Genomic DNA, 16,718 nt, shown 5'->3' with positions numbered 1-16,718 from the left:
TGGTCTCATATATGTGAATATACGTATTTGTTTTCTTATTGCAATTTTGAGATTTTGATGCATTAAAGATAACAATCTTTTCACATTTGTTTGAAATATTTCTTCAGCCTGTTGATTGGCTTTCAGTTTTGTTTACGATAATTCAAAAAACTGAAGTGCAAAGTGCTTTTCTTATCTTTTGGCAAAACCTTTCAAATCCTTTCTCTGGTGATTTCTTCAAATGATTTTATTTTTTAGAGATCTCATTCCTATCAAAATAAGTATTTATTAGATTTTCTCTCTGGTGATTTCTTCCAGTGATTTTATTTTTTAAAGGTCTTATTCCTATCAAAATAAGTATTTATTAGATTTTCTCTTTATGTATCTGTTTGAGTGTGGCAGAGAGAGGTACATAACACTTGTATGCTGAGGATTTATATATTTGGTTTCAAATAGCTAGTCAGTTTCACCAGCTCCATTGATTGACTAAATCGTCCTTAACACTTTGATTATGTTGCCACCTAAACAATAAGTTCTCAGATATTCTTGGATTTATTTCTGGTGTAACCTGCCTATCTGTTCTTAGACTAATCTTATAGTCTTTTAATTATAATATTATGCTTAATAATAATACATTTTAATACTTTAAAATATTTTCCACTCTTCGCTCTTTTCTTTCATAATACCTTTCACTTAACTCTCCTATTTTCTCCACTTTTATAAATTCTCCCAAAATATTCAGCTATAATTTTTTAACTAAAATTTTATTAAAACAATTTTTATTTGAGAAGAATTAAACTTTTCAAATGATGTAGCTTTGAACTGAATCACATAGTACATCTCTTTTATTTAATTCTTATTTTATATTTCTCAGAATTTTATAGTTTTCTTTATGTATGTCAAATATCTTCCCTGCTATATTTATTTCTAGGTATTGCTTATTAGTAGTGCATTTTAAAATTTTATTTTAAGTAGTATGTTTTTGTCTATATTGTTTTCTAACTTGTTTGTGGGATAAATGGAAAGCTAATATGCTAATAGTATAATAACTGGCCATCTGTACTCCATAATCATTCATATGACTTGATTAAAGACTTTGAACCATTTTAGTTTGAATAATTATCCCTAGGACCTAATCTAATTTCATATAATATAATGTAATAATATTAGTGTTCACTGTATCAAGTAATTACATCTAAGTGTTAAAGGTAAGAAAACTGCTGAAAGAAATTTTTTCTGACATATTTTTTAAAAATTGATGACACATATTAAAAGTAGGTAGCAAAATTTAAAACATTATAAACATCATACGGAGAACAGATATTGCTATGATTACCAGGCCAGTATTGATGGGAATAAAATTAATTCATTAAAAAAAATTTACTGAGTGTATACTATGTGCCTTGCACTTTTCAAGTTACTGGACCTCCAGCAGTCACTGAAACAAAACAAAACAAAACAAAAAAAAGTCTATCTTTTATATAATTGTTAATGCAGTGAAGAGAGATAAATGAAAAATAATTAGTAAAGTATATAAAATGTCAGATAATGATATTACAATTCATAAAAATGAAGCAAAGAGGCAGAGAGGGAATCAAGAATGAAAATGAGACAGCAATTTTCAATCATTAGAGAGGAACAATTTCACTAGGAGTTCATGATTGGTCTAAAACAGGGAAATTTGAGGAGACAAGAGACATGGATATCTGGAGAAGGTAAAACAACTTTAAAAGTGTAATGAATATGGAGGCTTTTTAAAACTTAGCCTATGGGGATAATTACTCATTATTTGTAGTCTTAAGAGTCTCAACTGGGATAGCCTCATCCACCAGAGGGCAGACAGCAGAAGCAAGAAGAACTAAAATCCTGCAGCCTGTGGAACGAAAACCACATTCACAGAAACATAGACAAAATGAAAAGGCAAAGGACTATGTACCAGATGAAGGAACAAGATAAAACCCCAGAAAAACAAATATATGAAGTGGAGATAGGCAACCTTCCAGAAAAAAAATTCAGAATAATGATAGTGAAGATGATCCAGGACCTCAGAAAAATAATGGAGGCAAAGATCGAGAAGATGCAAGAAATGTTTAACAAACACCTAGAAGAACTAAAGAACAAACAAATAGAGATGAATAATACAATAACTGAAATGAAAAATACACTAGAAGGAATCAATAGCAGAATAACTGAGGCAGAAGAAAGGATAAGTAACCTGGAAGACAGAATGGTGGAATTCACTACCATGGAACAGAATAAAGAAAAAAGAATGAAAAGAAAGGAAGAAAGCCTCAGAGACCTCGGGGGCAGCATTAAACACACAAACATTCGCATTTATGGGTCCCAGAAGGAGAAGAGAGAGAGAAAGGACCTGAGAAAATATTTGAAGAGATTATAGTGGAAAACTTCCCTAACATGGGAAAGGAAATAGCCACCCAAGTCCAGGAAGTGCCAAGAGTCTCAGAGCAGGATAAACCCAAGGAGAAACAGGCTGAGACACATAGTAGTCAAACTGACAAAAATTAAAGACAAAGAAAAATTATTAAAAACAACAAGGGAAAAATGACAAATAACATACAAGGGAACTCCGATAAGGTTAACAGCTGATTTCTCAGCAGAAACTCGACAAGCCAGAAGGGAGGAGCATGATATATTTAGAGTGACGAAAAGGAAGAACCTACAACCAAGATTACTCTACCCAGCAAGGATTCAATGGAGAAATTAAAACCTTTACAGATAAGCAAAAGCTAAGAGAAAAAAACACCACCAAACCAGCTCTACAACAAATGCTAAAGGAACTTCTCTAAGTGGGAAACACAAGAGAAGAAAAGGACCTAAAAAAACAAACCTAGAACAATTAAGAAAATTATAATAGGAACATACATATCAATAATCACTTTATATGTGAATGGATTAAATGCTCCAACCAGACACATGCTCACTGAATGGATACAAAAACAAGACCCATATATATGCTGTCTACAAGAGACCCACTTCAGACCTAGGGGCACATAAAGACTGAAAGTGAGAGGATAGAAAAAGATATTCCATGCAAATGGAAATCAAAAGAAAGCTGGAGTAGCAATACTTATATCAGATAAAATAGACTTTAAAATAAAGAATGTTACAAGACACAAGGAAGGACACTACATAATGATCAAGGTATCAATCCAAGAAGAAGATTTAACAATTATAAATATATACACACCCAACATAGGAGCACTTCAATTCATAAGGCAACTGCTAATAGCTCTAAAAGAGGAAATCAACAGTAACAAAATAATAGTGGGGGACTTTAACACCTCACTTACACCAATGGACAGATCATCCAAACAGAAAATTAATAAGGAAACACAAGCTTTAAATGACACAATAGACCAGATAGATTTAATTGATATTTATAGGACGTTCCATCTGAAAACAGCAGATTACACTTTCTTCTCAAGTGAACATTCTCCAAGATAGATCACATCTTGGGTCACAAATCAAGCCTCGGTAAATTTAAGAAAATTGAAATCATATCAAGCATCTTTTCTGACCACAATGCTATGAGTTTAGAAATCAATTACAGGAAAAAAACGTAAAAAAACGCAAACTGTTGGAGGCTAAATAATATGTTACTAAATAACCAAGAGATCACTGAAGAAATCAGAGGAAATAAAAAATTACCTAGAGACAAATGACAGCAAAAACTTGGCAATCCAAAGCCTATGGGATACAGAAAAAGCAGTTCTAAGAGGGAAGTTTATAGCAATACAAACCTACCTCAAGAAACAAGAAAAATCTCAAACAAGCAATCTAACCTTACACCTAAAGGAACTAGAGAAAGAAGAACAAACTAGAGAAAGAAGAAACAAACAAACAAACCTTACACCTAAAGGAACTAGAGAAAGAAGAACAAACAAAACCCAAAGTTAGTAGAAGGAAATAAATCATAAAGCTCAGAGCAGAAATAAATGGAATAGAAACAAAGAAGACAATAGCAACGATCAATAAAACTAAAAGCTGGTTCTTTGAGAAGATAAACAAAACTTATACATCTTTAGCCAGACTCATCAAGAAAAAGAGGGAGAGGACTCAAATCAATAAAATTAGAAATGAAAAAGGAGAAGTTACAATGGACCCTGCAGAAATACAAAGTATCCTAAGAGACTACTACAAGCAACTCTATGCCAATAAAATGGACAACCTGGAAGAAATTGACAAATGCTTAGAAAGGTATAACCTTCCAAGACTGAACCAGGAAGAAATAGAGAACATGAACCGACCAATCACAAGTAATGAAATTGAAACTGTGATTAAAAATCTTTCAACAAACAAAAGTCCAGAACCAGATGGCTTCACAGTTGAATTCTATCAAACATTTAGAGAAGAGCTAACACCCATCCTTCTCAAACTCTTCCAAAAAATTGCAAAGGAAGGAACACTCCCAAACTCATTCTATGAGGCCACCATCACCCTGAAACCAAAACCAGACAAAGATACTACAAAAAAAGAAAATTACAAGCCAATATCACTGATGAATATAGATGCAAAAATCCTGAACAAAATACTAGCAAGCAGAACCCAACAACACATTACAAGGATCATACACTATGGTCAAGTGGGATTTATCCCAGGGTTGCAAGGATTCTTCAATATACTCAAATCATCAGTGTGATACACCATATTAACAAATTGAAGAATAGAAATCATATGATCATCTCAATAAATGCAGGGAAAGCTTTTGACAAAATTTAACACCCATTTATGATAAAAACTCTCCAGAAAATAGGCATAGAGGTAACCTAACTCAATATAATAAAGGCCATATATGACAAACCCACATCAAACATCATTCTCAATGGTGAAAAGCTGAAAGCATTTCCTCTAAGATCAGGAACAAGACAAGGATGTCCACTGTCGCCACTATTATTCAACATAGTTTTGGAAGTCCTAGCCATGGCAATCAGAGAAGAAAAAGAAATAAAAGGAATACAAATTAGAAATGAAGAAATAAAACTCTCACTGTTTGCAGATGACATGATACTATACATAGATTATCCTAAAGATGCCACCAGAAAACTACTAGAGCTAATCAATGAATTTGGTAAAGTTGCAGGATACAAAATTAATGCACAGAAATCTCTTGCATTACTATACACTGACAATGAAAGATCAGAAAGAGAAATTAATGCAACAATAAATTTTGTTATTCTTAACATATTTACAGTATTTTTACTTTAAATTAATTCACTGTGTATTACAACTGATGTGGTTCAGAAAGAATCATACAGTCAAAGGCTGTAGGAGAAACGTTTTTTTTTCAGTTCTGTCAGTATATCTTTTTAACTGCAATCATGAACTCTTGAAAACTATCTCAAAAAGTCACTTAAGTATCTCAAAACCTGGGGCCCATGAAAACGTAAGTCCTTAGTAAAATGGTATTACAGATTTCACCTCCTGTTTTTATAGTCTATCTATTGGATTCAGTTTCTTACACCACAGGTAAAAATTATTTTTTTAAAGAAATAAAATTATCTATATTTTAGGTCCATGGAATAAACTTTTAAAAATCTAGATAAATTTGTTAAAATTTTATAAGTAATGCTAAAATGCTTTGCAAATGGACATGACATAACAATTGCAATGAATGGAACAGTCTGATCACTGAGAAACAAATAAAATGACAACACAACTGAAACATAGCAGCCTATACCAACTATTGACTATTATTGACCTATATCAAATTAAAAATGTCCTCTCATTGACAAGAGTCAGTATGATGAACCCCAGTTTTTGGTATCTTCCTGATAGATACGAGTTGCTTTGGAAGTTAAAATCACCATTCTATGTCTACTAGAATTTATATCTGATTCCAATATCCTTGTGGAATATTATTCTTCCAAGAACTTGTTCATTATCTGTTCTAGCATTCAGTGAATAAATATGAACTGATAAAGAGGAAGGAAAGCAATTAAAATTTATTTTAATTCCTGCCAGTGTTGATTTTCTTTTAAAAATAGAATTTATTAACTGAAATAAATCAGTTTAAAGCAGTATTTTGAATAAGATTTTTAAATGCTATAGAGAGAATTTTATTCAAAAATTTTTACTACCATTTAAAGAGTATTTACCTTCATTAATCCCAAATCCTGGATTTTTTCTTTTTAAAACAGTAAAATACAATGTCTTATGCAACAGCGATTTACAACCCTGCTTTCAGTTAGAATCACATGGAGAGCTCCATGTCCCATTCTCCACATATTGATTCAATTGTTTTTGAGGGCATTGATACATAATTTTTTAAGTTCCACTGGTCAAGGGAATGCTGGCTAAAGCTAGGAAGATATTATGTTGGGAATCTTTATTACATTATTACACAATAAGAACTTTCTATTCAAAATATGGACCAGCAGTATAAATGTCTCCTGGGAGTTGGTTAAAAATGCAAAATCTTGGGCCCTATCCCAGATCTACTGGATTAGAATAGGCATTTTCAACAAGATTCCCAAATAATTTAAAAGAACTTTCAGGTATTGTTCTGGAATCTGCCCCTCCTTTGGAAGACACCATTCTCCTTAGTTCCTGGAGATAATGACTCTGAGAATCATGTGAAACTAAGGTAAAAAAAAATTATACCAATTTATTAATTTATTTTATTTAAATATGATATACAGTTATTCTCAGGGTAGTAATATCTAGCTAGTCTCTCAAAGTAGTTAAGTTATGTAAATAACAGAATTGTTATCAGTTGAAAGATTGTTTGGTTATTGTGGAATTAGAACCAGAAAAGTTATCAAATAAGATACATTTTTCACTATGAGAATACTGTTGCCGCTTGGGAAATATTTGAAACCTCTTGGCTACAACACCATGGTCTCAATCTCCATGACAGAGAACTAGAAAGGATATACCGGAAAGGCTCCTTGTAGGGACAGAATTTTCAAAGTCTCTCTACAGTTTTGCTCTATAATAGCTATTTACTTGCTTTGCATGACTCATCCCACACCTTCATACTTCTGAAGGGGAGCAGAACATGCCATGCCAGAATATGCCTCTTTGGCATAAGGATTATTTTGAGCTGATTATTTTAAGAAACAGCATAAACAGGAGACACAGCATAAATGGGAGAAGCTTTAAAAACAGAGTAGAAGTTACCCTTTTGCAAGGGGCATTTACATTTATAAAGAAAACCTCTGTTTGTGTCTCCCTCTCTTTACCAGGAAGGGAAGAATGACTCTAAATCATAAGAAACTTTTATCACTGGAGAAGGCACTGACTTAAATCTAACAAACCTTACCCTTGTTTACAGTTCTTTTCCTGATAACTTCCCATCACTGACTTGCCCCCAACATTTTTCTTCTGTTTTTAGTTGAAGATGGTATTTAAGGTGGTGACTTGGGCCATCTAGGGAGTTACTTAGTTTCCCTGCTAATCTCCATGTATAGGTGAGGTATACAAGTAAATAAACTATTTGTTTTTCTCTTGGTAATCTGTCTTTTATTGGAAGACATCTCAGCCAAGAGCTCAGAAAGATAAAAGGAAATTATTTTTCCTCCCTTCCACTTCTTTCTTTAGATATGTTAAGACATTTAAGCCTACTACTTTTTTTTGTATTAATTTTTCTGACTTAAGGGTATTTTCATCCCTCTCAAAGACACTAAGCAAAGGTACTCTGTGGAGGCTTACTTCTATAAGGGATAATTTTATTTCTCTCAGTTTCTAATTGTTGCAGAAGCTTTACATAAATGTCTGGGTACTAGCTAAATATTGTACACAATTGACATATATAGGGGAGGAAAAATAATTTCCCTCTACCCTTCTCAGTTCTTGCCTGAGATTCTCTTACAATAAGAGACAGATTAACAAGAGAAAAATGAACAGAAGTTTGTTGACATGTACACCTCATGTATACATGGGAGATACTCTGGGGAAAATGAGTAACTCTGTGACGTGGCTTAGAAATCAGGCTTAAATACCATCTTAATAGTGATGCTGAAAACTCGGCCTCTGTGCACCCATGCTGAATCCAATCTCAGAGGCAGAGTTTTGGGTGAAGTAGAAAAGAATATCTTCATTTCTTTGTCAGGCAAAGGGGGATGCAGCAGACCATTGCCCCTCAAAACTGTGTGTCTCAACCTGGAAGGATTTCATGAGGAGTTTTATAGCAATTGTTCAAGGGCAGGGTTGCTGATAAGGATTAGAGTGTGTGCAGGGGCTGCATTCCTTTAATCTGGTCTCAGGTGGTCTGTTGAGTTTCTGTGGTTACTTTAATCTGGCCTTAGGCGGTCTTTTGAAGAACTTCTCTGGTTCCTTTAATCTGGAATGAAGAATGCTGACATCTTCCATTTGTTGGGGATTTTAGTACTGTAAAGAGCTCAAAGATATTGTTATGTGTATCCTTTGAGGCAGAACCAGGACCCTGCCCCAAGGCTGCACTACTGTTTCTTGCTTGCTCCTCCCTTGTCTCTGCATCCCCTCCCTTCCCTGATTAGCAACTGTTCGAATCTGCCCTTTGGGACTCAGGGAAGTTCATAGAGGCGGAGTCAGTTTCCCACAAACAAGAAATGGGGAGCAGAAAAGCTTCTGTGCCCAGGAGCCCCACAGAGTTCTGCACGCTTTCAACAGGGAAAGGGAAGAGGGGATATAGACATTTTAAGAGAGAGTAAATTATTGTTAGGAAAGACAAATGGGGCTTTAGAAGAATAGATGGGAGGTATAGTTTGTGATATAGTCTCTCTGGCTGTGGTGTCAACTTCTAGTCTCCTTTCCTGTGGCAAGAGGCAATCTTCCCTGGTTGATGAAACTTCCAGGGAGGGGATCTAGAACAATTGATTTCTTTTTGGAGGATCTGCCTTTAGGGAGATAAGGGGAGTTCAGAGAAAGTTTCTCTCAGCATTTGCTGTTTTTTCCAGTGCCTATATCTCAAAATATTCAATATGCCAAGTGGAATACTTTGGGGTGGTGTATTCTGCTACCCTTCACATATGTTCTGTCAACCACTTAAGTAGTGTCTGATTTCATTTTGGACTTTCTAGTACCAACTTTTTTTGTGTGTGTGTGGTATGCGGGCCTCTCACTGTTGTGGCCTCTCCCATTGCGGAGCACAGGCTCCGGATGCACAGGCTCAGCGGCCATGGCTCATGGGCCCAGCCGCTCCGCAGCATGTGGGATCTTCCCGGACCGGGGCACGAACCTGTGTCCCCTGCATCAGCAGGCGGACTCTCAACCACGGCGCCACCAGGGAAGCCCTCTAGTACCAATTTTTAAGCAATGCTCCAAATAAGCATAAATGAAATTCTTTACTACTCATCTCAAGAGTTTAGAGAAAACAACAGGTTCCTAGAGCACTGGACAACACTAGAATCATCTGGAAATCTTTCAAAAGTAGAGCCAATTGCATCAGAATTTCTGTGCTAAGGCCTGGGTATTAATATTTTTTTAATACCTACCAGGATACTCCATTATTTGGCAAAATGAAAATCAATTCCAAGAACACAGCAAGAATTAATGTCTAAAATGAACAGACAACTCAGTAGGTCATTCCCTTAGCCTAGCATTACTGTAGTTATTAAAATCTCCTTTGGAAATTTTCTAGTCAGATCGTGGTCTACAAAAGAAAACTGGACACCTTGATTTATTTTTTTAGGAAGTTATAATTAAGTTTGTCAAAAGCATTTCAAGAGGATATTTAAAACTAAATTTAAAAATAATCCAACTCATCTAGCTAGCAAAAGTATTTATCTTACACCATTTCTTTCAAGTTTTTAGTTGTGTGGAATTGAAAGCAGAATCTATACTTGTGAAGATATATTTTAAATATTTAATTCCTCTTTCTTAATTATTAATAATCATTATTATTAAATGTTTTATTAAATGAATATACTGTTTTATTAAATATATAGTACCTAAAATGACATGATTTAATCAGTTTCGTATTTTCCTAATTTCAAATTGTTTGGAACTATTCCCAGATATCAAATCAAAGAGCCAATATTTGACACTTGATTATATATAATTAATTTTATATTTTACCTAAAGTTATTAAAATAGCTTATTATATAAAAATTTAAATAACTCTTTTCAAAATTTTCATCTGTACATAGTGATGTTAGTATATTCCTTGCTCCAGTCTGGGACATTATGAGACATTCTGATATGTATATTACCAAACAGTGACCAAAAGCTAAAAAAAATCTCTAGGAAAATATATATATATATATATATATATATATATATATATATATATATGAAAACTTTTTTTTTTTTTTTGTCAGGGGTATGGTGGCTATATTGCATCAATGATATTAAAATCAGATGAAAACCTTTTTAAATGTGGATCAGTGATTGCACCCATTATAGACTTGAAGTTGTATGGTGAGTACTTCCTACAGACTGACCTAATATAATGTATTGATTCATAGACAAGAAAGTCCCCATGTGGAGAAGCTCATTTGAGTTCATTTATCATGTGTTATCAGAGATGTTTTCAGCTCTTTATTGCCTCTCTGATTCAATCAATTTTAGTGGAGCATGACAATTAAATGTGAAATGTAGAAACTAAATGAAATATGCTAGTCAAATGATTTTTAGTTTACCCTCAAATTTCTGTTTTCTTGGGTCACAGCCTCAGCTTTCTCTGAAAGATATCTTGGTATGCCATCTAAAGAAGAAAGCACATACCAGGTAACTAATTTAAAACCAATGAAGAAAGGAGAGTATTTTTGTTCTAAAAACCCAGTCAAAATGCAAATATAGGTAAATCTTTATATACAGATTTTTGTGTTTTTGTTTTTATAGGCTTCCAGTGTGCTACATAATATTCATGGCTTAAAAGAAGAAAATATATTAATAATTCATGGAACTGCTGACAGTAAGTATTATACTTGCTGCTACTGATTGATGTGGTCTGACCTTGAACAGAGGGGTACATCCAAGGACTTGCTTACAGGAGGCCCTGTAACCCTTCTGGGGAGGAGAGCAGAGGAGTTGGGCACAAAGAATCTGATACCTGCACTGCCCAGGAAACCTCTCTGGGATGATGGAAATGTCATCTCTGTGCTGTCGAGTACAGTAGCCACTGGCCACATGTAGCTCTCAAGCACTTGACATGTTTAGTATGACTGAGGAACTGAATTTTAAAATTTTATTTAATTGTAATTAATTTAAATGTAAACAACCACATGTGGTTAGTCACTACTAGGACAGCGTTCTTCAGCGTACCTCAAATGGAAACTAACCTGGAAAACAGCAGCATAGCAAACAGGTACCAGCACTGAGATGATATTCTGATGAGATTTACCACTCGAAACAAAAACCCAAACAGCACTTTCATATCACCTCTCATTTTTTATTATTATTATTATTTTTTTTTTTTTTTTTTTTGAGGTACGCGGGCCTCTCACTGCTGTGGCCTCTCCCGCTGCGGAGCACAGGCTCCGGACGCGCAGGCCCAGCAGCCATGGCTCACGGGCCCAGCCGCTTCGCGGCATGTGGGATCTTCCCGGACCGGGGCACGAACCCGCGTCCCCTGCATCGGCAGGCGGACTCTCAACCACTGCGCCACCAGGGAAGCCCCATTTTTTATTATTTTAAACATTGGAGATGAATGTGATTGATAATGCTAGTAATAAATAATATTTTATATTCACATGAAGTGTTTGGTACTCAAAGAATTTTTTTTATGATTTTATGTGAAATCTTACAACAGAGGGCTATTTATAGCCCCACTCACAGATGAGAAAAATCAATTTCAAGGAGGAAACTGATTTATCCAAGGCCACCTGGCAAGTGAGCAAAGAGAAGCAAAGCCTTGAAGCAATATTTCCTAAATCTTAAACTTGTTTTTGTCAGTCCTCTCTGCCCTGCCTCAGTATTTTTATCCCATTTTACTAGAATACCACTAAAAAGGCCTTATATCAAAGGTAATACCAGCTGTCACTCAAACTTAACTTAGAGTCGTGTCAGGTCACAGTTAAATTATAGTTTAGATCAATATTGATATATACCATACATATATATATACACACACATACATATAGTATATATTTGAATAAATAGGTAAATGAGGGAGAAGAGACAAATCTCCCTTAGGTAGATTTCCAAACCATTTATGTAGATGCCCCAACTCAAGGAGGCAAAGCTTAATTCTCCTCCCTTCCCCCTTCACAGTGTGTTGCACTTAGTGATTTGCTTCAAAAGAGTACAGTATGGAATGGGGGGGGGGGGGAAGAGTAACCTTCATGGCAGAGAAACTTGACAAATTTCACCTCAGCCAGGTGATCAAGGTCAGCATTAACAGTGACAAGTCATGTAGATAGTATGTAACCTTGATGTGGCTTCAATGAGAACGGCATTCTATCTCTATATGGTCTTGTCCCAAATACTCATAACCCCAGACAAACCCAAATGAGGAACATCTTACCAAATTCCTGATCAGTACTCCTCAGAACTGCCAAAGTCATCAAAAGCAAAGAAAGTTTGAGAAATCATCATAGACCAGAAGGGGTTAAGGAAACACTACATCTAAATGTACCATAATAATGTAAAATGTTAACAGGTAGGGAAAACTGGGTAAGGGATATACAGGAACTCTCTGTACTATCTTTGCAACTTTTCTGAAAATCTAAAACTATTATAATTTTTTTAAAAAAGACTTAGATGTTACCATACCTGTTGTAGATGAAGCATGATGTAAGAGAACATAAACATTTTGAAGGACATTAGAATTCTGTTCTAAGGTATTAAGAACTTACATATACATTGTTAGTAATAACAAATGGTGATTATTAAGTAATGACTGTATGTTAGGAAATGTTCTAAAAGCTTTTAATATCATAGTATCTGTTTTTCACGAAAATACTGTGCAGTAGGTATTACTTCTCTTGTTATTTGACGAATTGGGAAAATAAATATTATGGAATTTATATAACTTGCCGAAAATCACACAGCTATTAACAGAATGGTGGTTTGAAATAGGCATTGAGGCTCTTATTCATTTGGCCTTAAAGCTTCAATTATGGGAATAAATTATTTTCAAGATTAAATTATTTTACATCTAGCCATCACACTTTAATATATTAATGTTATTCAGTTGTTTCTGTTAATATGTTGTAATTATTAAGGTAAATTTTGTTGTTCCCTGACTCATCCAGTCATGGGCCTGGGACTTCACCTACCTGATAAAATGTAAGCAGACCTTCAGCACTTGTCTTCAAAGAAAATACACCTGTGTGTTTGTACACACACACACCCACACACACACAAATGTACTCACACACACCACACACACAAATGTACTCACATACACCACACACACATTCCACATGGGACTGGTAGGTTATAGGTACTCAGTCAATAATACTATAATACCACCATTATTATTATCTTCCAAAATTATCAGCAAATCGGATAACTCAACCAATTAGACTTTTAATGCCCCCATTTAGTTTTAGGAAGGGGACAAATGGCAAATGTCAACAGGCTTTGCACTAGAAACTAAACAGAAAAAACAAAACAAAACTGAAAAATCCATTTATGCATTTATCTTTTCAGCTGTATCCATGCAGCTGAATGATGGAGTCCTTTTCAATTTGTTTTCTGCAATAAACAAATGAAGTATATAAAGGATCATTTTATCTCAGTCATTGCCCTATTTATTAACATTTCTAGTAGCTTACATTTATAGAGCAATTTGCACAGTTATTTAGAAATGGCATGGTAATTTTCCCATTAAGTACAATAAGAGAATGTTAGAAAAGATTATAGGTAGACTTTTAAAAGATATAAACGATTATGTGGAGTCTTTTATTGTCTGCTCTGTAGCAGGATTAATCAGTACCATAGCATTAGAACAATGAAGAAGCTTAAACTATTGATAAGGCTGCCCTAATTTTACAAAGACAGTCAAAAAATGTGAGCTTAAAAGTTATTTACAGAAATTTGAAGATACACAGTATAGGAATGTATTGCCAAGGCAGCATATGAGCTAAGTGCTACACAAAAAAAATTGTAAGTGATTTGTCCAAGTCTTCATAGCTGGTTAGGGCCAGTGCTGCTACCCACACCCAGGCTGCTGTGCTGCTTGTTTCAGAGTTTTGGAACTGAGGTTCAGGGAGAAGGAAGCTAGAAGGAAAGAGGAGAAACCAGTATGGTCCATATTAAATACTTAGCCCTTGAGTAATGATATGTGTATGCTATTTTCTCAACATGAGGTATTCTTTTCTAATTTAACATAAGGCAGAATGCCAGTGTCTGAGAGTGGCCCTAGTAATCCTCAGAAAGGAATAGAAGGCTGGTTTGCTATTACTATCCAGACAGGCGTTCACTGTGTTAAAATTGTTATAATGGTATAAAATACGTGAATAATTACAAATAATAAGTGGTATGCAATATGATAAATCTAATCACCATTCTGTAAAGTAGAGGCTTAGTAGTAACTGCTGTTTTAATTTATTTTTTTACAATGTGAAGCTCAAAGTTTTATTGCCATTGTATCTACTGGCTTTCCAGGTAGATCTAGGTATCAGTCTTTTAAATGTGCAGTGGGTGTAAAGTAAAAATCCATAAATGGATTCTCCAGTTTTTTTTTTTTTCTGTTTAGTTTCTAGTGCAAAGCCTGTTGACATTTGCCATTTGTCCCCTTCCCAAAACTAAACGGGAGCATTAAAAGTCTAATTGGTTGAGTTATCCTATTTGCTGATAATTTTGGAAGATAAATATGTAATCTCTTTGAAAAAATGTTATAAAAATGTTCTGATCCTGAAAAATGTATTTCCTTCAAATATCATAATTTAATTTCTTGCAGCAAAAGTTCATTTCCAGCATTCAGCAGAATTAATCAAACACCTAATAAAAGCTGGAGTGAATTATACTATGCAGGTAAGCTACTTTTTCAGAAAAATATGTTTTTCTACCTTGGTTTTTTAGTTGTAAAATACAGAACACAGCTTCTATATGACTCCATCTCCCACCCTTTCATTTTTACTGTTTTTTTCAACTACCAAATTGTGTTCTTATTTCCTAATTACAATGAGAATGTGGATCACCTTATGTTTTATATATGAATTGCATAAACTCTTTCAAAAATGTGTTTTTCTTCTCTAACTTTTTTATTCATATCACTGATAATGAATTATTTTAAAATAATAATTTTTATTTTCCTTCTAGTTCCTTTGTCTTTTTGTCCGTTTCCATCACTCATCATAAAAAGTGGGGGAAAATAGTTTTGAGTAAATAACATGAGAGAAAAAGGAGAGGGCGAAACATCCTTATGTCATTTACATCTCTGCATTCAACCATATTTAGTAAATATCAAGGATTTACTTTACAGGGGTCTCTGTGCTAAATGGGTCAACAGGACATAACTTTACACATCAAGGAACTTTCAATCTGAAGCAGGAGTCATGGAAGGGAAAAAAATTGTTTTAATTCCTCAGCATTTGGAAGAACTAAAAGTCATTCATTATACTTAAAACACAGGAACCAGGGTTAGAATGATGAAAGATGAAAATGTAGAGATAAGCAGATGGAGAGTCATGGCACTGACAGTGTAAAGGATTGTGAGGCTTTACTCAGAGGGAAATGAGGCACCATCTAAAAACTTTACACTCAGGAATTGACATGACAGTATTTTCATTTATATTTTAGAAAACTCACTAATGTCGTTTATATTGGAAGGACATTGTCAAAGTAAAAATTGCATTACACAAGATTAAACAGACAAGGAAAACTTTATCCAAGACTACTGCAATAGGGGAGAAAGAGTAAACTCAACTTTGTTAAAACAAGGGGCTGGGGCATTTTTAAGAGCCCCAATGGAGGGACTCATTGCCTTCTGTGTTTGGTAATCAGCCTTAAGAAACATTTCTTTTATCTTTATGACAGGAAGTAGTTTTACAACTTGGAGACTGGGAGATAGGGGGGTGCTGTCTCTCCTTCAATGTTTACATTTCAAAGAGATGGTTTCCAAGTCCTTGAGAAAGAAATTTCCTGGGTTGTAAAACTGGCAAGAGTCTGAAAGAAGACTTACATACATTTCAAAGGGGCAGAGAAAGAACTTACAAAACTATCTAAAATTTAGTTAAGGTGATGTCAATGCCACCTTGTTCAACGTGAACGTAGAAAGCTCTAACTTTTTGGCCAACAAATCCCAATATAAATGCATAAAATTGTATTTTGTCTCAAATGTTGATTTTGATATGATTATAATAAAAAAGGAAAGTTTAGCATGAACAACTCAGAGTTGAATTACATGAGATTTTGGTCAGATATTTTCCCAAGTTCCGTTGCCATGGGGCTAAAGTAATGAGTTCTAAGGAAGAAGACTTGCTTTGATAACTTTAAATCTCCTTTCCCTTCAATATCTTAGGTCTACCCAGATGAAGGCCATGACGTATCTGAGAAGAGCAAATATCATCTCTACAGCACAATCCTCAGATTCTTCAGTGATTGTTTAAAGGAAGAAATACCCATATTACCACAGGAACCAGAAGAAGATGAATAAAGGACCCTATTTATATAGAACTGAAGGGGATATTGAGGCTCAATGAAACCTAACCAAGAGACTGTAATATTGTAGATGCTCCAGAATTTCAAGGGCAGCTTAAGGAGATGATGATGGAACAGCACACTCAGAGACAATGAACTAGAATTTGAATACAGAAGTCCATGTCTACTGTGTTACCAAGGGTGCAGAACCTGTTTCTTTGTGTAAGAAAGGTCAAAGGGTTGGTTTCCTGGGAGAAATTAGTTTTGCA

At 34.6% G+C, this 16,718-nt stretch overlaps 1 protein-coding gene across 1 annotated transcript in view; it reads left to right on the top strand.

Annotated features, from left to right (window-relative positions):
• The window catches only part of DPP10 (dipeptidyl peptidase like 10), a 662,859-nt gene extending 646,394 nt beyond the window's left edge, over positions 1-16,465 (top strand). Inside the window, exons 24-28 of the mRNA XM_065880921.1 lie at positions 10,239-10,338; positions 10,589-10,647; positions 10,762-10,834; positions 14,768-14,841; positions 16,331-16,465. Of these exons, the coding sequence (XP_065736993.1) occupies positions 10,239-10,338; positions 10,589-10,647; positions 10,762-10,834; positions 14,768-14,841; positions 16,331-16,465 (441 nt within the window). The remainder of the gene's footprint in view (positions 1-10,238; positions 10,339-10,588; positions 10,648-10,761; positions 10,835-14,767; positions 14,842-16,330) is intronic.
• The last annotated feature ends 253 nt before the right edge of the window (positions 16,466-16,718 follow it).

Source organism: Phocoena phocoena, chromosome 7, assembly GCF_963924675.1.
Source record: "Phocoena phocoena chromosome 7, mPhoPho1.1, whole genome shotgun sequence".
Lineage (NCBI taxonomy): Eukaryota > Metazoa > Chordata > Mammalia > Artiodactyla > Phocoenidae > Phocoena > Phocoena phocoena.
This window is presented reverse-complemented; position numbering and strand designations above follow the sequence as displayed.